At 43.3% G+C, this 23,079-nt stretch overlaps 1 protein-coding gene across 1 annotated transcript in view; it reads left to right on the forward strand.

The window, feature by feature from the left end:
* The window catches only part of RYR2 (ryanodine receptor 2 (cardiac)), a 385,785-nt gene that overhangs the window by 234,526 nt on the left and 128,180 nt on the right, over positions 1-23,079 (forward strand). Inside the window, exons 39-54 of the mRNA XM_012730855.1 lie at positions 423-1,227; positions 3,741-3,941; positions 5,877-5,982; positions 7,298-7,441; positions 9,051-9,324; positions 10,412-10,526; positions 11,598-11,730; positions 11,940-12,043; positions 12,377-12,512; positions 13,013-13,199; positions 14,535-14,640; positions 15,612-15,732; positions 17,295-17,464; positions 18,651-18,871; positions 20,670-20,760; positions 22,623-22,763. Of these exons, the coding sequence (XP_012586309.1) occupies positions 423-1,227; positions 3,741-3,941; positions 5,877-5,982; positions 7,298-7,441; positions 9,051-9,324; positions 10,412-10,526; positions 11,598-11,730; positions 11,940-12,043; positions 12,377-12,512; positions 13,013-13,199; positions 14,535-14,640; positions 15,612-15,732; positions 17,295-17,464; positions 18,651-18,871; positions 20,670-20,760; positions 22,623-22,763 (3,055 nt within the window). The remainder of the gene's footprint in view (positions 1-422; positions 1,228-3,740; positions 3,942-5,876; positions 5,983-7,297; positions 7,442-9,050; positions 9,325-10,411; positions 10,527-11,597; positions 11,731-11,939; positions 12,044-12,376; positions 12,513-13,012; positions 13,200-14,534; positions 14,641-15,611; positions 15,733-17,294; positions 17,465-18,650; positions 18,872-20,669; positions 20,761-22,622; positions 22,764-23,079) is intronic.

The following is a 23,079-nucleotide window of genomic DNA, read 5'->3' on the forward strand; positions in this document are numbered from 1 at the left end:
TAAAGACAAACGGGAAAGACTCTTAGTGTGATGCATCTTTAATAGCATTAGTGTGCAGAGAGAGAGAAGAAACCGCATCCTAATAAAGCTCCCCAAGTTACCTCTCTTCACGGCAGAGGCCCACTCAAATGGTCAGCCTGAAATTGGCGCAGGCCCCAGGTCCCGAGTTCCCGGAGCTATTCCAAGGGGCTGGATGACGTGAGGCCTGCACTGGGGTGCCCTTCCCGGTGCCATCTCCTCCACTTTGCTGGAGGTTTGCTGGAGGTCCGGCACGCTGGACGCCAGGCGCAGGGCCCCGGGGCCCGTCCCCTTGCATGTTCTCCTCATGGCCCAGTGCTGTGGTTCTCGGTCACCTCTCCGTGACGGCTCCCCTGATTCCTGCCGTTCCGTGGCTGCACACCAACCCGGCTGCCCCCCTGCAGGTCCGTGGACATACTGGAGCTGACGGAGCAAGAAGAGCTGCTGAAGTTCCACTACCACACGCTGCGGCTCTACTCGGCCGTCTGTGCCCTGGGCAACCACCGCGTGGCCCACGCGCTGTGCAGCCACGTGGACGAGCCCCAGCTCCTCTACGCCATCGAGAACAAGTACATGCCCGGCCTGCTGCGGGCCGGCTACTACGACCTGCTCATCGACATCCACCTGAGCTCCTATGCCACCGCCAGGCTCATGATGAACAATGAGTTCATCGTCCCCATGACGGAGGAGACCAAGAGCATCTCCCTGTTCCCCGGCGAGAACAAAAAGCACGGTCTCCCGGGGATCGGCCTCAGCACCTCCCTCAGGCCCCGGATGCAGTTCTCCTCGCCCAGCTTTGTCAGCATTAATCACGAATGCTACCAGTACAGCCCAGAGTTCCCGCTGGACATCCTCAAGGCCAAAGCCATCCAGATGCTGACAGAGGCGGTGAGGGAGGGCAGCCTTCACGCCCGTGACCCGGTCGGCGGGACCACGGAGTTCCTGTTCGTGCCTCTCATCAAGCTTTTCTACACCCTGCTCATCATGGGGCTCTTCCACAACGACGACCTGAAACACATCCTGCAGCTCATAGAGCCCAGCGTGTTCAAGGAGGCCGCCGGGCCCGACGAGGAGAGCGAGGCGCCGGAGAAAGAGCTGGGCTCGGAGGACGCAAAGCTGGAAGCAGCGGGGGAAGGAGAGCTCAAAGGGGGTAAGAGGCCCGAGGAAGGGCTGCTGGAGATGAAGCTCCCCGAGCCGGTTAAACTGCAGGTAGGTGGCGACAGGGCGGTGGGGCTGAGGGGTCGCCATTTGCTTTTCCTCCTCTCGCTCTCGCTGCCTCTCTCTGTCTGTGCGCCTGCACCATAGCTCTTTGCTGAGTGAACCAACTTCCCCTGGTGCGTTGGGTGCGCCAGGCTGCGTCCGCTTTGGGAGCCGACGCAGGCGTTCTCCCGTTGCATCCGTGGACTGTACTGGAGCAGGGCTGCTGCGCTTGGTTCTAGGCAGCGCCCTGGCCGTGGGTGTGGGTGCTGCTCTCTGTTGCTCTTTGTGCTTGCTGTCTGCGAGTCTCCGCAGGAAGCTTTAGAGTCCTTCTGCCCTGCCCAGGCTTCCCCGTTCAGTTCACTAACGATGTCCTTGTCTCTCGCTTGTCTCTGCAGATCTGCCTTTCCTGGCATTCCGCGGCAGGGCCTGAAATGCACGGCGCGCTAGCCCCTTCCCTCCCTCACCCCACTCCTGCCAACCTTGGGGCTTTTCACACCGCTTGCTCCCTTGTTCTTCCCCAGCAGGACTTTGCTTCCTGCACCTGCATCGCTGAGGCATCAGAGACATCTCTGTCTTTGGGCTCATCGATGCCAGCAGGAGTCCTTGTCAATGCCACCTTGGTTCAGTGAGAGCGGTTTGGTCTTTGCATCTTTAAAACATGGTTTGCTCGTTATCTCTCGGTGAACCTTGAGTGGAGTCTTCCTCCGAGCCAGGCACTTGGTGCTGGGAGAAGGGAACGGATCTGGGTTCTGCTTCCAGGACCTGATCATTGCGAGCTGGAACAGGGACATGCATTTATTCTTGCATTTCTTTTTAAAATGCTTCATTGCTCATTTTAGTAAGTGAATGCGATGGAAAGGAATAGATTACTGGAAGGGAGGAAGCGCAACTGGATTAGGTGATAAAAGCATCCCTGAGATGGTGACTCTCAAACTGAGGGCAGATTAATGACCTTGAGCTCTGCAGGTGAAAAACAAGCAGGAAATATGTCTAGGATCTGTTCATGATGGACATAAAGCGTGGCCAAGGCTTTTGTGGCAGGAAAAAGCCAGGAGAGCCGTGGCTGGAGAGCCAAGCAAGAAAGGTGACCTAGAGAGCAGGCGGTTCACACAGAACCTCACCATTTGCTCAACCAACAACATGATGGATTTTGACTTCCAAATGCAGTTGAATCATTGGATAATCTTAGCAGGGGGATTTGATCCTCAAACTCTCAGCATAACTGCTGTGAAGAAATGTGGGGTGATCGAGAACCTTCTTAGTGACAGGCTGTCGTGCTCGCCCGCACTGGGCTGGGCAGAGGGGCCGTGGGTCCCAGGGTTACTTTCAGCCGGACTTTGATGGCAACAGTTTCATCATGAATCGTATACAGAAGGTTTTTATTTTTAAAAATATATTAGCTTATTTTCCCATTGTTTTGTGCCTTTTCCCATGTCAGTTATCATCGCTGTGGCTTCCCAGTAACAGATCAGCCGTGTGCCATCACATAGTCCCGTGCATAGCCCCCCCTTTTTTGATCCTTTCCCTACTCCACCCCTGTAAAATTATCTCTATTATATAGTTGTTCATTATTATTATTTTCTTCCCTGGTCCTTTATGCTCCTGTTATGAGTGAAACCATACGGTATTTTTCTTGTTCTTTCTGGCTTATTTCACTAAGCACGACCCCTTCCAGCTCCACCCATGTTGCTGCCAAAGGCATGAGCACATCTTTTTTGATCACTGAGTAATACTCCATTGTGTGTATGTACCGCATCTTTGTAATCCAGCCATCTGCTTTTGGGCGTTTGGGTTGATGCCACGTCTTCCCTATTGTAAATAAAGCAGCAGTACACATGGGGGGCGCAGGTGTCTTTTCATACCCAGAAGGCTTTAAAGCCCCTTTAATGCTGCTGTTCATATCACTTGTGTCACAACCGGAATGAACTGTATTAACTTTTCTCCTAAAGTTGAGCAAAGCGTTCTCTGGTAGTGATGTTTCTATGAACATGTACCTGCTCCAATTCTTCTGACTTCAGTTAAGAGAATATCCAGCTAACCATTTAATGCATAAACCATTCCAAAACCAGCACCGTGTGCTGGCAGCATCAGGATCGCAGCTGTTAGTGCCTTTCTTTCCTCCTCAGTCTGCGGTTCTCGTCCTGAGATGCAATGCCTCTTTCTTCCCCCACGACCATGTCATTGCCCAGTTATACTCATTTTGAAGAGGGGATCGTCAGTCTGTTATTTATGATGAAAAATCTTCCGTGCAAGACACCTGGAAAACTTTACCTGTAGATCTCCTAGCTCACAGCACTTAAAGGCGCAGCAGAGGCCAAGGGCAGTGAAATGTCCGCCACAGGGTAGGCACTGGACACTAGGCTTATACCAGTGACGTTTCATACCCGGAAGCAAGCAGGACATGGCCTTACAGAGCCAGGAATCTTTTCCTGGAGGAGAAGAGTTGGCAAGTAGCATTTGATTTGATACGCAGATATTGTGTGCAGCTTCAGGGTTAAGTCTGTCGTCTTCAATCATCTTAGATGTGCCTGCTGCTCCAGTACCTCTGTGACTGCCAGGTCCGCCACCGGATAGAAGCCATCGTGGCCTTTTCCGATGACTTTGTGGCTAAGCTCCAAGACAATCAGCGCTTCCGCTACAATGAAGTCATGCAAGCCTTAAATATGTCCGCTGCACTCACAGCCAGGAAGACAAAGGAATTCCGGTCCCCACCTCAAGAACAGGTACAAGAATGGCATGAACATTCTTTCTTTTGAATTGGACTTTGGTTTGTTTGAGATCTATCCATTGCAAAAGTATGTCCTCGGTTTCAAGTGTCTTTTTTCCTGTTCTCTTGGAACTGGCCAAGTTGATCTAGTCAGTATTCTTGGTTTGAACAAAAGAATCTACTTGGTTAGTTTAAGTAAATGAGAGATTTATTAAATGGGTCAGGTACATCATAGACTTTTTTTTTTTTTTTTTTTTAAAGATTTATTTATTCATTCATACAGAACTGGGGTACAGGCCAGAGGCTCAGGGGCGGTGAGAGGCTTCACCAGAGACAGAGTGGGGAGCAGAACAGGCAGATCGACGAAGCACACTGCTGAGGGGAGCAGCGGGCGGGTCAGGAGAGGTCTGGCTCGCCATGTGGTCTCCTCCGGGGTAGGTGGCAGGCGGGAATCGAACTCATGCGGAAGTGGCTTCAGATTCTCAGTGCTGTGCTTTAACCCACTGCGCCACCAGGGAGGGCCCACATCATAGACTTTTTGAGGAGTCTAGTGTACCAGATTCTAAAGTTCTGCCAATAGGAGCCATGTAACAGAAAAGACATGAGGAGACTGAAAGAGAGAGAGAAAGAGAGTGAGACCGTGGAGTAGATGGAAAGTTTCCTGGTTTTTCTTTCTGCCTCACCTGTCCCAGAATTGTAGCTAAAGATGCTGGAGAACAGAAGTGGCAGAGAGCATAGAAGCCCAAGGCAAGTCTCAGCCAGAGGACCAGGAGAATTCTCTGTCTTCTAGCAAGGCAGAACACTTGCCGGTACAGCCGCTCTGGTCCAGTGAAACGCCACTGTGAGTCATACCACACCCTTAGCCCAGGCAGCAACACTGCTCTCTAGAGACGCTGCAGTAAGGTGCGCAGTGGGCTGAGACTTCATTGCCACTGAGTGGTTAGGACACGTCCCAGAGTGCACGGAGGGAGAAGTGCCAAGGCACCCGCCCTTTGCAGGTAGGGACAAGCACATGTCCGCCGGAGACCCGGATCTCTCAACTTCACTCTGCGGACACCAGGTTCCCCCTCCTTTAATTACCCAAAGAAGACTTGTTCCACTTAGCACGTGACACTCTAAACCATGCTCTCGCTACGTACATGTGACGAAGCATGAAGTTTTCTAATGTAACATTCCAATATCCAAGTGTTAATTAGATATGATGCATCGTAACAAGAACCAGGAAACACTCGAATGAAAAAAGGTCATCTGTAGGCATCCACTTTAAAAGACAAAGGTGTTTGAATTATCCAACAGGGGTAGCATGTGAATCTGCAGTGGTTTCAAAATAAAAGTTTAACAAGCACTTATAAAAATCTTTAAAAGGAAAGCTTGGAATGGTCTCCTAAAGGGACATTATGAAATAGCAGTGGGCCTTTGTTGACTCATATACTTAATGTCATTATTCTGTTCAAAATGAAAACAAATGGAAGGCAGCTTCCTTCGGTTTAAAGGGGCCATTAATGTTTGCAAAAGCAGTTATCCATTAGATTTCTTTTCAGTTATATAGTAGATACTTTTTCCTTCTTTGTGGCTATATCTTCAAAAGTATTTGAACTACTCAATAAAATATAGAAATTATAACTAAAACTAGACATCTAGGAGAAGCCTAGGAGCATTTAAGAAAATAACATTCTCACCTAAATTGATTGAAGACCTGTAAGCCTCCAGGGTTTAACACTGAGGAACTGAGGAAGAGGAAATAAATACATGAATTTTCAGCATGCTAAGCTTTGAATGACTTATTTCATCATATTTACTGGCGTGAGTGACGACAACCTTTCATCTGTTGATTAGCAATTTTGGAACACACAATGTTGAACCTCTTTGTTTTTTATGGTCTTTACTATTGTTATGGCTGAATTCACTTTGTTTTACTCTTGTTCTTTCTCTTATTTTTCCAAACTTTCAGATCAATATGCTTTTGAATTTTAAGGATGACAAAAGTGAATGTCCATGTCCTGAAGAAATCCGAGACCAACTCTTGGATTTTCATGAAGATTTGATGGCACATTGTGGTAAGATCTCCCAGACTTACGAGTTTTGTTAAATGTACATTTTTTAACACGTTTACTGAAACAGAAGTAAATATCGATGTAAAAAGATTGACAGGCACACACAGTGCCAGTTAGGACTTCATGTAAGCAGATCTGTGCACATTCTGCACAGGGACTCGAGCAGAAGGGAGACTGGAAGACAGAGAAATGAATCTAGGTTGGTTTAGTCTAAAGGAATTTATTTTTTTTAAGATTTATTTATTTGATGCATACAGAGCTGGGGTATAGGCCAGAGGTGCATGGGCGGTGAGCGTCTTCCCCAGAGACAGAGCAGGGAGCAGAACAGGCCGACTGACGAAGCCCACTGCTGAGGGTAGCAGTGGGCGGGTCAGGAGAGGTCTGCTGCGCCCTGTGGGTCACCTCCGGGAGGGAGATCGAACTCATGTGGAAGTGGCTTTAGCTTCTTAGTGCTATGCTTTCACCCGCTGTGCCACTACGGAGGGCCCAGTCTAAAGGAATTTTAATCACAAACACTTGTACGTAAATTGTTTGAGAAGCTACCTTTGAAACTTACCTTGGATTCAACAAGTCTCTTTTTAAATTAATGCTTAAAGAAGTACTGCATTGGGTTATGTCTGTAGCCCAAATCTATGAAGATCACTCTCCATTCCTTTCATTTTCGGGAATTTTGGTGGGGGTGGCAGATTGGGGGTTGGAATACTGTCTTTAATTTAAAAAAAAAGTCCTCTTTCTCCACATAGAGGTGCTTAGATCCATGTTCAGGATTATCTAAAGGAACCTAAAACTAAGGAGTGAACATTGTTTTAAAGCGAACAGTAATGTAAATAGATATACTAATTAATGAAAAAAATAAGAAACAAATGGAATTGATAAGATGTTCTGGATGTGTGGTTCTTTATCTCTTTATGTAGTGGTGTGAGTAGAGTCCACGGGACTGATGTACGAGGCTTGAGGCAGGTCTAGGCAGTGGTATCCAAAGTCAGGTCAGCCCAATAGTGGAACTGATCTTGAGTTAAAAAGAATATTTTTGCTTGCTTTTATGTATTATTGTTTTAGATGCTGATAGAAGGAGGCTAAAAAAAGGGGAAAGAAACTAGTGAACGAATTTTATTTCGGAGCGCTGGTGGACAAGCATGCTTCTGTCATATTTTTCAGTCACAGTTTTTGTCATATAGTTCAGACATGGCAGCATGCTTAAAGCTACGAATTTAAGCGATGAGCTTCAACTGTCTGTGAGAATTATTTCTCTTAAATGTATTTTTAAAAACTCCCTCTGTCTCTCACTTTGTCCTTCTCTTCACTTCTCTCCTACTAGGAATTGAGCTAGATGAAGACGGGTCCCTGGATGGAAACAGCGACTTGACCATTAGAGGACGCCTATTCTCCCTGCTGGAAAAGGTGACCTACCTGAAGAAGAAGCAAGCTGAAAAACCCATCGAGAGTGACTCTCAGAAGTCCTGTAAGCAGAGTGGTGGGGCACTGGGAGAGTGAGACATTTATGAGTTCTTTCAGCAGATACCGTAGTCCATGAATTCGTGAGGTCATTGTGTTTGCAACTTCCAAGCATCAGATTCATCAAGCTGTAACGTGTAGAAACAGATGGAATGATAGCATTATCAGGGAGGATGGGGCCTGATGCTCCTGGAAATAGTAGTGTTTGGAGACTATCAGGAGAAAGGGTTAGGGCGAAATTGGTTTCTAAATATTGTGGGCATGATGTCCATCTACTCATGCATTGAGTTAAACTTCTCTTCAAGTGGTTATTGTCCGGAACTGTATTTTGGTTCTGAAGTATTTTTTGAAGTGCTCCGTGTTTCTGTTCATCCATATTATAGTTCACTGAAGGAAAACTATTACTATTCCAAACCTAGTGAAAAGGTTGGGACAGAGAGTCTTGCTCATCTAGAAAAAGGCAGGTCTGTGAGAGCTTGCTTACTTGTCGCATGTCTAGCACTTTGATTATTTCAAGGCACCATGCTGCTTCATTAACAACTTTGCTTGAAAGAAAATAAAATGAACGCATGAACTACTATACAGATTTTTAGGGTATTTAATTTAGTTTATTTTTACCAACTTAAAGTGGAAAACCTTTTAACAATTACTTGTATGTTTATTCTTAAGGACTGCAATGAATTTAAAATCTGATCTTTAAAATTAGAGTTCATAATTTCTTATAAATCATTTTTAGTCATTATCAGGCCTGTGCAATTGGTATTGATTAAAAGACCATGAAAACATGGTCTCGAGACTGGCATTTTATCTGCATTTTGTATTTGGTTAAAATTGGTAGGTTTTTATTTTCCTTAAGTAGTGTTTTGGTTCAGATAAAATCACTTTTGAAATCAGTGAGTGTCTTTATCATAGAAGTAAGTTCCTCACTATGTCTGAATGGTAATATCAGTTGTGCCTGGGCTTGATAATATGCTATTTATTTTAAAAGGACTGAACATTCCGTTCCTTTTAAGTATACTAGCTAACACAAATAACCATGCATCTAATAAGCTCACTTAAATATAGCTTTCCAATCAAATTCATTTGATGACATTTTCAATCAAATTTTAAGTAGAAATAGAATTATATGAGGTCACAACTGCAAATGACTCCTATGAGAAGACATTTGGCTAAGTAGATAGATCCCTAGATGCCTGTGACTGACTATATACAAATGTTTGGTGTCTGACCTTTGGAGAGCAAGATAATGGAACAAGAAAAATAAAAGTAAAGTAAGAGGTCAACTTATGTTGATGGTTTTGTGGATTCCCAACAGTGATTTTGGAAAGAAAAAAAAAAATGACTGGACTTTGAAACAGCTTAAACTCTTCCATTCTAAGACTAGCTTTGAAGGAAAAGCTTGTCTGTCTTATCCTTGCTTGTCCATAACTTATTTTTATTGATACATGGTGTCTGTTTAAATGAATTTTATTATTTTCTTCAAAGATTATCCGTAGCTTGTTGAATTCTGGTCTAAATAGAGACGTGTGGTCGGAGGCTGGACGGTGTGTCGTTGGAATGCTCAACTAATCTGTCTTCCTTTATTGCTTTCTTAAAACACCCACGACACTTGGCAGCGACGCTTCAGCAGCTGATTTCTGACACGATGGTCCGATGGGCTCAAGAGTCCGTCATCGAAGACCCGGAGCTGGTGAGAGCCATGTTTATGCTGCTGCATCGGCAGTATGATGGCATTGGGGGTCTGGTCCGAGCTCTGCCAAAGACTTACACCATCAATGGTGTTTCTGTGGAGGACACCATTAACCTGCTGGCATCTCTGGGGCAGATTCGCTCTCTGCTGAGTGTGAGGATGGGCAAAGAAGAAGAGAAGCTTATGATTCGTGGATTAGGGTAAATTGACTTTTACAACCTTTGATTTATAAATTTCTTCTTTCTAATTGTTTGTCCCCATAATTGTATAGAAGGTACGTTAATACAAATGCTCCTTCTGGACTCCATGATGATTAAATTAAGCTTGTTCTTTTTCTAGAAATTTTGTTTTAACGCTAAATAGGAAGATCTTCCTATTAGGTTTCCTTTTCCATAAGAAAACTTGAATAATTCCAAAACTGTATACAAAGGTTGCTGTGTTAAACAACAGACATCCTACAGCTTGTTATTTTATTAATTTCTCATTAATGGCTGCTTCAGAATTGTTGAAAATCATGCATTCACAGATTCATGAAGTACAATATAGCTTCACATCTACGTATACGTGGATATGCGACAAGTTAACAGAAAGCCAGGAATAGACTGCTTTGAAACACAAGTAGAGGGGAAAACAGTACTTGCAAGAAACATTACTTTGCATATTCAACAATAAAGCTAGAGACTTTGATTCAGAGAAATGCCACACTGAAAGTTCTGATAGGAAATAACCATCAGTTTAGAGTATTTTCTCAATCGAGGACTGAAGGCAATGACATTGTTCTTGGTGTAAATTTGGAGATTAGAATTTCACCATAATAACACCTAAACATGACAGAAAATAGACAACTATAATTATACATATGAGTGTAAAACATAGCAACTAAACAGCAGATATATGAAAAGGAGATGTTTGCATATTAAAGTTTCTATAGGAATTTTCATAAAACTATGGTATGACACTGACATATTGTTGAGCACATCTTTATAACCGTAACATTAGGAATGATGTGTCTAAAACTATTTCATACAGACTAATACCTGTATATGCAGCACATTTCGTGTCAGTGAGACGAATGGCCTTTGCTATTGTTGGTAAGCTATCAACACTTTTTAGTAAGACTCAGTTAATTGTGCTGACAAACCTCTGTGACTTAGGTACATTTGTTCTTATTTTTCATGTATGCCAGGCAATATTTCAAAAGGATTAGTGAGTCTATCAGATACGTTTTGATTTAAATTTTGCTCTAAACTCTGTGCCCCGCCCCCACACCTACATTGTCCTCTTTAGAGACATCATGAACAACAAAGTGTTTTACCAGCATCCAAATCTCATGAGGGCCCTCGGGATGCACGAGACGGTGATGGAGGTCATGGTGAATGTCCTTGGAGGTGGCGAGTCCAAGGTAAAGGGAGACTTCCTTTCCTACCCGTGGGGTTCCACTGCGTGGAACCTCCTAGCATCCATTCATTGCACGTTCTTAATGAAATTTTTTTTATGACTTTCTTCTTAAGAGATTTCTTTTACTTAAGCATATAAGAGCTATGGTGTAGGCAGATATGTGGGGGTGAAAGATTCATTAGAGACAGAATGGGGAGCAGAACAGGCAGACTGACTGAAATACACTCCTGAAGGGAGTAGCAGGGAGATGGGAGGGGTCACTCCCTGGCCGGGAATTGAACTCAAGCCTCAGAGGGGATGACTTGATAGCGCTGAGATTTTAACCCCTCTACCACCAGGGAGGCCCAAGAATTTCTGTATCTCCTTAGGAGGACTGTTTTTAAACAAAGACCTTTGGAAAACAAAACAAAACAAACAAGTAAAACCTTACAGATTGACCACTCAGAGTCAGGAAGGGGCCACAGGAGACTGGCTGTGAAGAGGCCAGCCATGGCTACGAGAGAAGAGGCCACGAGGGGACACCAGAGGAACCCAGAGAACAGAAAGCATAGTGATTCCTAGGGGGTGCCAGGCGCTGTCTCCTGCTGGGGTGCTCCCACTATGCTGTGGAGACGTGCCCAGAGCTCCAAGTTTCTCTTCAAGCTGCCTGAACCAAGAATGAACCTCCCGGGCCGGGATCACTGCAGAACAAGTGGCCTTGACTTCTAGCGCATGCTGTGCTGCATTTCGGTTTAGGACTGTGGGTTAACTCCAGGTTAGACTGTTAGTGGTGATGAGATGCTGACCTTAGCCCCAGTCTTGACTTTGAGTAGCTTGAGGACTAGGTGAGTCTAAGTCTGGGCATGTGAAGGTCTGTACTTCCTGAGACTTGGCGGAGTTGTATCATCTGGAGGAGCATGTGCTTGAGCCCTCACGCTCTAGAATCAGTTTCATGAAGGTCATTTGCTTCCACAGCTGGCTCACTTGATGCTCTTTATTTATTTTGATTTGTATAGATCCATTTACATCATTGTGCATTTATAAAATGTTTACTTCCCCTCCCCCTCATTACAGTGGCTAACTGCTCTTTATGTAGGAAATCACTTTTCCCAAGATGGTGGCCAACTGCTGCCGCTTCCTCTGTTACTTCTGTCGGATAAGTCGGCAGAATCAGAAGGCGATGTTCGACCACCTCAGTTACCTATTGGAAAACAGCAGCGTGGGTCTCGGTAAGCAAATGTGTGGCTTTCACTTGATCTTTAACATATGAAGAATATACATATTCGACTGAAGAACTAAACTTTAATGTGAATTCACATAGAGGCATGCAATATGGATGCCACATTGAGAAGTTAAATTTTAAGCAAAAGCAGGTTTTTGACGGAAGTCGCCGTTGCAGTATTACCCAAGTTTCGCTTCACCTTGTTTGTGTGAGCAGCCTCCCCAGCTATGAGGGGCTCAACCCCCCTGGATGTGGCAGCGGCTTCCGTGATGGACAACAATGAGCTGGCCTTGGCGCTGCGAGAGCCAGATCTGGAAAAGGTACGATCACCCCGCCTCACCTCCAGGGTCCAGGTGCGCATCGAGCCAGAGGTCATTGCACAGTTTGAGTCTTTGTTCATAGGTAAATGTTTCGGGGAAATGATAGGAAATGTTGTCCCGAGCTGGTTCACAAATACGTTATAATGATAGGCTTAAAACATCTCTGGACTTTAGGTTCTACCAAAGGGAGTTGATGTGGATGTGATGAGATTAACGAGAACTCGCGGAACACGTTTGCGTTCAGACGACCCTCGAGGATCGCCTTTACCGTATGTAGTAGAAGTTTCCAATGCTTAGGAGTGATGATGCTTTTCCTTCTCACCTTGTCTGTAGGTTGTTCGATATTTGGCTGGCTGTGGACTTCAGAGTTGTCAGATGCTGGTGTCCAAGGGTTACCCAGACATTGGTTGGAATCCAGTAGAAGGAGAAAGATATCTGGACTTTCTCAGATTTGCTGTCTTCTGCAATGGTAGGATTGAGTGCTTGGAGTCTTTTTTTTCTTGGTTACTATTAAAACGGTAGGTGTGTAAAGTAATGATCTCTCGGCATTTTCATGCAAGTACATGTTAGTGAAGAAATTGAATGCTACACAATCAGTTGTATTGTTTCAAAGTGATTATTTTGCAAATTTGCTAGTGATGCTGTATTTTCATTATTAAACTTTTCAGGCACCCACATTCTTACAAATGATTATAGCTGGATTCTAATGAGATGACAGCTTCATTCCCTATAATGCATTAATAAAAATAATTTCCTCTTTCATAATCTTTACTTTTATAACTTCAGGTGCAAAAACAAAAAATATTTCACTGTGTCATCTATACATAAAACTAGTAGTTTGGGCTAAATTTTGCTTTTACTACTGTGCTGGTTTTAGTTTAAATACAAATTAATTCATGTAACGCTGATTTGCTTAGAACTTCCACATAATCAACGCTCGCTTGTTTGTCATCCCCCATTTGATCTTAGGGGAGAGTGTGGAAGAGAATGCAAATGTGGTGGTGAGATTGCTCATCAGGAGACCTGAGTGCTTCGGTCCTGCACTGAGAGGAGAAGGTGGGAATGGCCTACTTGCAGCCATGGAGGAAGCCATCAAGATAGCTGAGGACCCTTCTCGAGATGGCCCCTCACCGACGAGCGGATCCAGTAAAACCCTGTAGGTCTAGTATGCTAAGTCTGAAGAATAAATTACGTGACTTGAGTAAATTATACTACTCGACTTGAAATTTTACAAACCTGTTTTTTTGTTTTATTAATTGCATCATAGGGGTACTCACAATCTGTCCCCCTGAACATCACATATGCCACACATGGAAGAATGGATGGAATGAACGGGTGGAATAGGTTGCATGAGCAGAGAACCTAGGAAGGCTGTTTGGATTGAGTAGAGAGATCAGGTTATAGGAAGAGATGACCATCTCAGGAGCTATAGCAACAGGTGTTGTTACAAAGATGGCAGATAAACCTTTGCAGTTTGAGCAGAATTGAGTGGGAGCTGAACACACTGAGTTTGTATGCTAGTGAGAAAAGATCTTGCAAGACATACAGAAATGCATTGTAGCCTAAGAATGAGTGGAGGGGAGTTTCCAAGCAAAGGAACAGTTCCACACGCCCTTGTTTGCTCTACCTAGACTGGACATCAGTGTTCTGGATACACCAAGGCAAGCTGGGAGCATCCTCAGGCATGTGAGCTATCTCTCAGTTAGGGACTAGGGGTCCCTTAGTTTCTCTAAGAAGCAAAAAATGTACGCGAGCCCTCTGGCCCGCGATCAGCCCAGTGAGTGTGCGTCAGGGCCTCTGGGGACAGAGCCCGTGTCAGGAATCACGACAACATGCCTTGCTGGCAGTCATTGCAGAGTCCAGCAAGGTAGAAGTTGGCTCAGCCACCAAGGGAGAGTTGCCGTGATGTGCCAGAGCCGTCCATAGTTGACCCTCACTAGTGAGATCATGAAATTATTTTTCTTACAGAAAGGAGGAGGGAGACATGCCAGGTTACTGGGGAGTGAATAGGCAGGGCAGATGATACGGAAATAGGAAACAGGTAAGCCCATAAATGTAGTGACATTTGTCCAGTGGTTACTTTGGGGAAAGCACAGTGCTGGGACGCTCTGACAGGGTAGCTCCTCATACAGAGCTCTGTCGTCCTCTCCGACATGTAAGGCAAGATCTCCCATCAGCTATTTTCGGATACCCTGCGCTGTTTGCCACTAGAAATGAAGGCCCATTGAAGACATGGAGGAACCTTAATGTTAAAATCCACACAAATACGTTCTTGATAGACTCTCAACTTTGCCCTTTAGCCATTGCTATTTTTTTTTTAACGTTTCACATTTAAAAATTAAACACGTATATTACGGGTATCTTAACAGGCAGAGTCGGGTGCCCTAGCTGATCCCTGTCCTCTGGGGAGTATGTCATAAAGCTTTATTAGCTTGTCACTTTATTATCCTGCTTGCTTTGCTTTCTTTTTCTTGTGAAAAATCCATGGAAGTGACCTAGAAGAGGAGGAGGATGACACGACGCACATGGGGAACGCCATCATGACCTTTTATGCAGCTCTGATCGACCTGTTGGGACGCTGTGCTCCCGAAATGCACGTAAGTGCCCGGGGACCCAAGAACATCTACCTCCGTCCACTCGTGGTTGGTGACGGTCACAGCAACATTCAAACCAGCCACCTCCAGGCTCCATGGAGTAGCAGCTGTTGTCTGGTTGCTGGACACTTGTTTATTGAGTTGGAAATATCTCACTGGCTTTAAAAAATTAGTAATAAGATTTTGGTTCAAGTCACAACAATAGACAGCTGTCTGGCTCTTGTCTGGGCCGGATTTTGTGCCTGTGTTTAACACCGGTGGGGAGGGGTCCCCACCCCCGTGGTTCTGAGCCTGCAGCTGTTCCAGAGTCTGGCTGAGACTCCTGATTTCATCAGATCCACGCTCTTACAGGGTCTTTGTTAGCCCACAGCAGACCGAACAGTCTGTCTTGGTTCACACTCCCTACAACCCCCACAATATGAAAGTTCCACGTTACTAACCCATCTTTGGGAGAAATCAGGGGGAAGCTGGATGGATATATAACTGCATTTTAGTCACCTACCAGAACGAGGCCAAATCAATTAAATACTAGTATATGCTCAAGACCCGAAGGTGCTTTTCTCTGTTACTGCCCATGCTGTGAATAGGGGCTTAGACACCATTCTGGGGCAGGATTGGGTAAGCTCTCATTGGCTTATCAGACGTTCGGTGCATTTCAACTCTTCAAAGCAGGTAAAGCCTTTTGTTTAAAGGACTAACCAGTTGCTGTAGATTAATGCAGAACTGAGTGTGTGAGTCAGAGCAATGAGCATCTCTCTGGCCTACGCGGCCATTTCTGTACATGTAGACTTCACACAAAATTACCTTACAGTGGTGAATTGCAGTTGACTTCATACATTTCTATTTTGGAACTTACATTGTTATTATGAACGTAATAACACACTGCAAAATTTCTAGATCAATCTTAACATTGATTTCACTGTTATTCTAGTGATTTCACTGTTACTCTAATGTTCCCTTATTTTTCTTCTCAGTTGATTCATGCTGGTAAGGGAGAAGCCATCAGAATCAGGTCTATTTTGAGATCCCTGATTCCACTGGGAGACTTGGTGGGGGTCATCAGTGTCGCTTTTCAGATGCCGACAGTAGCCAAAGGTAAAGCCAGATTCCAGTCTTTTTTTTTTTTTTTTAACATTTATGTATTGATGTATTAGAACTGGGGTACAGGCCAGAGGTCAGGGGGTGAGAGTGGGGAGCAGGACAGGCAGATTGATGAAGCACACTGCTGAGGGGAGCAGCAGGGAGACCATTGAGGTCTTCTGCGCCCTGTGGGTCACTCCCTGGCCAGGGACCGAACTCCTGCTGCAGGGGCTGTGGACAGTCCATCGTGCTGAGCTTTAATTTAACCTGTTGCGCTACCTCAGAGGGCCCAAGAACATACCCTAATTGAAGCTTGATGAAGTTCACCATTTTTCTAGGCACAGGTATATGTGAAAATCATAGGTTCTCATTTGTTGAACTTCCCTGTACTGTGATTTTTCGGAGGATCGAACTGAGATGTCATGTAGGTTTTTCATTGAATATTTTAACATGTTGATTTGACATGAAGGGTTAAATCAACCAAGCTTGGAGTTTAATTCCAATTTTATACACTTTAAATCTACATTTACCAATTACTGATTATACAACTTGGACAAATTCTTAACTGCCCTCTAGGTTAGTTTTCACAGTCTGTTAAATGAAGCTAAGAAGGTCAGGTTTCTAAAGTACTTTTAAAAAAGGCATATAGTTCATGTCCGAAACATCCCTAGCATCAGGCTTGACACCAGCAGCTTATTTCTATGCCCGGTGTAGGAGAAATGTATTATGTGCTCTTGTAATTAAAAGGAAAGGAAGCTACTTGGTGTTAGCCTTTCACTTCCTTTGAAACATTGTTATTGTTTTCATGATATAAACATCAGATTCATCATTTAACTATAAATAAAAAGTTGGGGTTTGATGCCTTCAGAAGAACGTGTTTACATATCATTTTTCCATTGGTGCCTTTTTCTCTAATATTTCACCAATATTAAAGATTCTGTGATATGTATTAGTAGCACTTTGACATAAATATGACATGGTTAAGCAGGAAGCTAGCCAATTCTCTGATATTTTAAATTGGCACGTAATCCCATAACTCCATATTCATGGGACCCGATTTATCGATCTATGGATTTATTGTGATTCAGTAATTTATACTGGAATCAAACATTCACTGTTAGTAGAGAAAATAATGGTGCTCAGCTGTATTTGAGACGTTGTTAAAGCTCTTACAGAAACATTTCATTTGAGAGTCAAACTGCATTCATAGATAGAGCTGCTTTCATTTGTCTGACTTATCAATACACCATGATCATCACTATGGGATGATACATCTTAGTAATATTGCAAAGAGACTCTCGTTCCACAATGGAGAATTCTGGATACCTTTTTATTGTCCTCTCTGTAGCGCTTCACAGGATGTAACTAACAAATAGATTACAAATAACACATTCCCTCGGATTTAAGTTGCTGGTCTCATTTGTGGAGTCAGTTCCTAGGAGTTGATTGTGGGCAGTATAAGAAGAGAAAACCTTTCAACTGGTAACTTTCTTTAAATCATGAGAGCACCAAGAAGACTGTGTGTAATCTGCCTCATGAAAGGCGTTCACATCAACGTGTCACTGTCTTTCTTTTAGATGGCAATGTGACGGAGCCCGACATGTCTGCGGGATTTTGTCCGGATCACAAGGCAGCCATGGTTTTGTTCCTTGACAGGGTCTATGGCATTGAGGTTCAAGATTTTCTTCTCCATCTTCTAGAGGTTGGCTTTCTGCCAGATCTCCGGGCTGCTGCTTCTTTAGATACGGTACTGATCTAAAAGTTGATTTCCTCATCGTTTGACTCTCAGCCTCAGACTTGCAACATTTTTTCATAGATGTATTCATTCATTTACTGTTCATAAATACTTACTGACTAGCTACTATAGTTTCAGACAAGCAGTGGGTAAACAATGAATAGGCTATGCCTACAAGTGATTCACTGAATCGTAGGAAAAACTGACCTCAAAACTCAGATAAGAATTCTGATCAGGTGTTGTGGAAGATGATAGGACATTTGTGTGACCCAAATTCAGACGGATCATGATATTGACCTTGAAATTGGTCTAAGTGTATATATATACAGTTTCTCAGGAAAAGTAATTTACATAGTAAGAGGGCTTAAAAGACATTGTTGGATTGTGGCTATTACTATATCATCCTGATGTCTTTTTAACATACAAGGAAGGTTGACGTCTGTCTTGTCTGTTGATGGTTCCGCATGGTGAATCCGCCATCCTCCGTGTAGATGTTCTGCTCTTTGAACATCATAGAATCAACCTGTGTTCTAGATGTTACACTAGTAGTTATAACAACGCCTTTTCTCATCTTTGATTAAATGTTTCTTTCTGATTTTAGAGGAAAGCATCATGACTTGGCAGTAGCTCTTTCCATGAAAGGCATGAGACTTCTCTCATCATCATAAAAACGAAACTGAAATTTCTGTTGTTGCATATGTTTAATGTGAAGTTCTGAACCTATGAAGTGTCATTGCGAACATTAGAACAATCAGCCTTTGATTACTGATGTTGGTAGACATGACTCGAAATATAAATAATATTGATAAACAATCAGAAAGAATTTAGAAACCTGAGGCCCATCCTAAAAATAAGCTCCTTTGACGTTTCCCTCTGAAGGAAAGTACTTAAACCTTTTGGTGTCGTCAATGTTTTCACCTTGCGTGCAGCACCTCTCTTAGTGACACTGGCTGTTGATTATGGAGCTCGGGCTTACAGGAGAGAAATGTCACCTCGCTCACTTTTACCTCTTTATGCATAATTAACAGTTGAATTTTCACTGATAAAATCAAGTGAGTCCCATTTGCATCTATAACAAGGCATCTATTTCCGTCCTTAGTATTTGTGGATGTTCTTGTTGGTGAAATTACACGTCCACAGACCAGTGCACTGGAGTGTTGTCTGACGAACAACCACGTTGCACTCTCCGCCCTTGCAGGCTGCACTGAGCGCCACAGACATGGCCTTGGCCCTCAACCGGTACCTCTGCGCCGCCGTGCTGCCCTTGCTCACCAGGTGTGCCCCCCTCTTCGCTGGCACCGAGCACCACGCGTCCCTCATCGACTCGTTGCTTCACACCGTGTACAGACTTTCCAAGGGCTGCTCCCTGACCAAAGCCCAGCGGGATTCCATTGAAGTTTGCTTGCTCTCTGTTTGTGGGTAAGTGGGCACCGAGCCCTCTCCCCCTGGATCATTGTGTATTGCTGTCTACCACTGGGACAAAGGTGGGCACACAGCAATTTTTAAAAAAAAATTACCCATTTACATGTTGAAATAGCACTGCAGTATAACCTTCGTTTCAGGTGTAAACAGCGAGATCATCATGCGTATAATACATCAGAGGCACTGGCAAGACTCGACTTCTAAGCTCTGTCGTGACACAGCCCTGCTTCTGTTCTGCCCACCCCGTCCCCTCCCCCACCCCTTCCTGTAGCCACTAATGGAACTTCTAGCCCCCAGATTTACTTTTGTTTTATTTACTTCATCTGTTTGTTTATGTGCACATATAAGTGAAATCATATGATATTTGTATTTTTTTTTTGTCTGATTTTATCAGACCTGGTGTCTTCTAGGCCTCTGTGTTTAAAAATGGCATGATTTTATCTTTCTGAAAGCTGAATAGCATTGTGTTGTGTGCAAATATCCCATCTTATTTTTTTTTTTTTTTTTGGCAAATATCAGAAGTAGTGGGATTAAATGAATCTTATGGACTTCTATTTTTATTTCTTTTTAAGAATCTCCATGCTGTTTTCTACTAAAATTCCATCCACAGTTTCTAAGTTTTCCTTCTCCTCACATCCTTCTCAACACTAGTTTCTTGTATTTTAGCCACTCTCACAGCTGTGAGGTCCCAGATACCCCAACTTTATTCCCCTTTACGAAAGAAAATTTGCTTCGTGGCCACCAGATTGTGACTTGGGAAGTAATTTCTGCACTACATATTCAATTCCTGTAGTTAGTCCTGTGACCTGAGCATTCATCTTACTAGAATGCTCGTGGATAGTTAGGTTTTCCAGCGCTCTCTAGTTATCCAGGTATTGGCGATCGTGTTGACCACCAGTCATGCGGTTTTGGGGTGATTATGTGAGGAGCCTGGCTGCGTTGTCTAAGGTGTAGAATCCGCTGTGTATATAACATCGTCTTGGTACATTCTTCTGTTTGGGGACTTTTGGGCAGTTTCCACAATCTGGATCCGTTAAACAGGGCTGCCAGAAACGTGGGAGTGAAATTTCCTTCCAGATCAGTAATTTTGACTTTCTCAGAGAGTTGCCTAGGACTGGAACTGACAGGATTGTTTTCATCTTATGAGACACTTCCACACTGCTTTGCATGTGGGCTGGACCTGTCTGTGTTAATACGTGAAATATAGAAAAAAAAAATAAAACAGCCAGATAAAGACAGTCTTACAAACTAACCCTTGAAAATTGACGACAGAAGTAAAGCATAGAGGAGGGAGGGAGGGGAAGGGGTGGGGACAGAGGGAAGGAAGTGCAGTGGACTGCGGTGATGGAATATGGGGGATTTAGAGGTTGGCACACTATGGTGATTCCGGATGTGGGGGAGAATCCTCCAGTTACCTCAATTGAAAAATTAATAAATAGAAGGCCCACTTTGTCTACCCAATTAAAAAAAGTTATATACAATTTAGTGACACACACACACACACACAAATCATGTTTTTTTCCTTTAAAAAATTTAGGTTACTTGATTTTCCCCTCTTGACTGTGATGGTTTTAATTTACCTTTCAGGAGAGAAACCTTAACATGATAGTATCACTATTAATTTTTTTTTAAATTATGTAATTCCTGGTTAATTTTGCATTAGGAAAACATAATTAACAACATCTGATGAAAGGCGTCGGCACCAGCCTGTCGCTAATATAATTTAGCTTAAGAAATTACCTACTTAATTTAGACACATTTTCCTTCATTATTAAAATCAGCTTTGTTCCACCAGCCAGTTGAGACCTTCGATGATGCAACATTTACTCAGAAGACTGGTGTTTGATGTGCCCTTATTAAATGAACATGCAAAGATGCCTCTTAAGGTAAGTACAAGACATACTCTTATTTCTCGTCATTTCTTGTCTTGATGTGTATTTCTCTTAGATATAACATGCTTGGTCTTTGGTGCTAGACGAGTTGTTCCAATTTTGTTTGCAATGGACATATATAGGTATGTCTACCTAAACCCCAAAATAAATAAGTTATACATTGCAAGATTGGTTTCCTGTGTCAAGGAAATGTAAATCAGTGGGCAAAAGCAGACCATCATGAGAACATGAAGCAGGTATGTGTGGACTGGAAAGCAAGGTAACAGGCCAGGCCTAAAATATCAGCAACCTCAAGGAGAAGGAGAAGACTGATTTCCAGAGAAAACAATATTCTCTAAATTGGTAATCAGGTGACACTTTCCAAATATCATTTCCTGGGATTCAGACGGTCTTTCTTATCGGCAGGTAGAGTTTGTCACGGAGTATAGAAAAGCCATTCGTGTTCTCTGCACAGCTTTATTATTCTGAGCATGAATGGCCGCATCTCAAATGTCTTCGTGATTTTTTAGATCTTTTCCGATCACCAGCTGTCTCCTTCCAGACTCAGAGAACTTGAGGTAGCCTTGTAATGTAACAGCGTGGGCTTGGAGACCATGGCCATATAGTGACTTCTCTGTACTGCCATATCTAGGCCTCACTTTACCCGTAATGGTTTGATAAAAACCCTGAGTTTGCCATGTAAATGAGTTGAGTTTTTCACTGGCATTACATTAAGCATCCCTAGACATTTATAAAAAATAATTGTTCTGCCAAAAATTTTTTTGATTATGTTTGCTTAGGTAAATTAATGAACTATGTAAGTTCTATCCTTGCTAGAAATCTTTTTTACAGTTTGTCAGCCCTTGTTTAAAGCTTTCTTCATAAAATAAGCCAGAAGATACTTGAACAAAGATACACTGCCTCTGTGTGAAAAAGTCTTGTACATTAAAGATAATGACATGTTAATCCCAAACAAATTAAATCTTAATATTTCTCAGTTGAGATTTGTAAGTTGCATATATGCGCGTCTCTCATAACTGAGATGGAGAACAAACTAGAAGAAATGATTTTATAGCCATGGATTTGGTTAGTTTTAATAACAAAAGGCCTCATCAACTTATTTTCTGCCTTAGCTATAAAAAAGAGTGTCAAAATCTATGCTTGTGTCATAGAAATTATCTTATTAATCTGGCAACTACTTGTGACTCTTCATCACTTTATAGATGAATACAAGGGCTGCCACACTGAGGAATGATTCTCCTCTTTGAGCTTCCAGTTCAGTCCTTAGCAAAGAAGACTTGTGTATGTGAAAACTTACACACGCTATATGTGACGCAGTAAATTGCAGCCACAGCCACCAGAGAAATGGAGATTACCGACGTAATCAGTACAAAGAAATAGAAGATGTGACGCAAATCACAGTGGTGATTAAGGGCAGGCAAAGAAGAAGCAAGACATACTTAAAAGCACCATGCGTCCCTAGAATGCCCCTATGAGCTGCTGCACACTGTTTGTGCTGTTGGGTCACCCTGACATGGGTCCCTTTGCTAGGTGCATGGATTCTGGGACGTGACTCCTAAATGGTAGCGGCTGAAGCAGGACTCAGGAATTCAGGGAGCCTCCAGTAACCACCAGCAGGGTGCTGCTAAGATAGTTATTTGTAGAAATGGGTGTTTGTTCCTTTTTCTGTGACCGGTGATAAGATTTAAAGACATGGCAGACAGAGCTGCAGTATTCCCCAAGATTATGCAAGTAAGAATTTCATTTCAGATGAACTCACTCCGTGGCGTTAGAATGCCAAGAATAGGAAATGAAAAAAGAAAAGTAAAAAATAAATGTCTCTAACTCATCACTTTTATAATTGTTTTCCCATGTAGCTGTTGACAAATCATTATGAAAGATGTTGGAAATATTACTGTCTGCCCGGAGGGTGGGGGAACTTCGGCGCTGCCTCAGAAGAAGAGCTGCATCTATCAAGAAAGTTGTTCTGGGGCATTTTTGACGCCCTGTCTCAAAAGGTGCTTTAATTTCTGTGGGCTTGGGTGATAAGGTAATTAAAAAGCCATAGGTTCTTGGTAAGAAAGCATCCTCTGTGGAATGCTTGTCAAGACTTCCATAGCTTTACAGTTTCCCAACTTACAATAAATGAGGAAGGTGAGATTTATATTGATTTTACAAAATCACTTTGGTAATAGGTTCCTTGTGACCACACCCTTTAGAACTCAGTGTTCTAGAGCATTTCAGGAAATTACGCACGTTTTGATCAATTTCTGAGCATTTGGTCTGACTTGCAATCAAACGTGACCTAGCCACTACCCCGATCTTACAAAGACT

The sequence above is a fragment of the Condylura cristata genome, unplaced genomic scaffold (assembly GCF_000260355.1).
Source record: "Condylura cristata isolate star-nosed mole 26May11 unplaced genomic scaffold, ConCri1.0 scaffold00029, whole genome shotgun sequence".
In the NCBI taxonomy this organism is placed as follows: domain Eukaryota; kingdom Metazoa; phylum Chordata; class Mammalia; order Eulipotyphla; family Talpidae; genus Condylura; species Condylura cristata.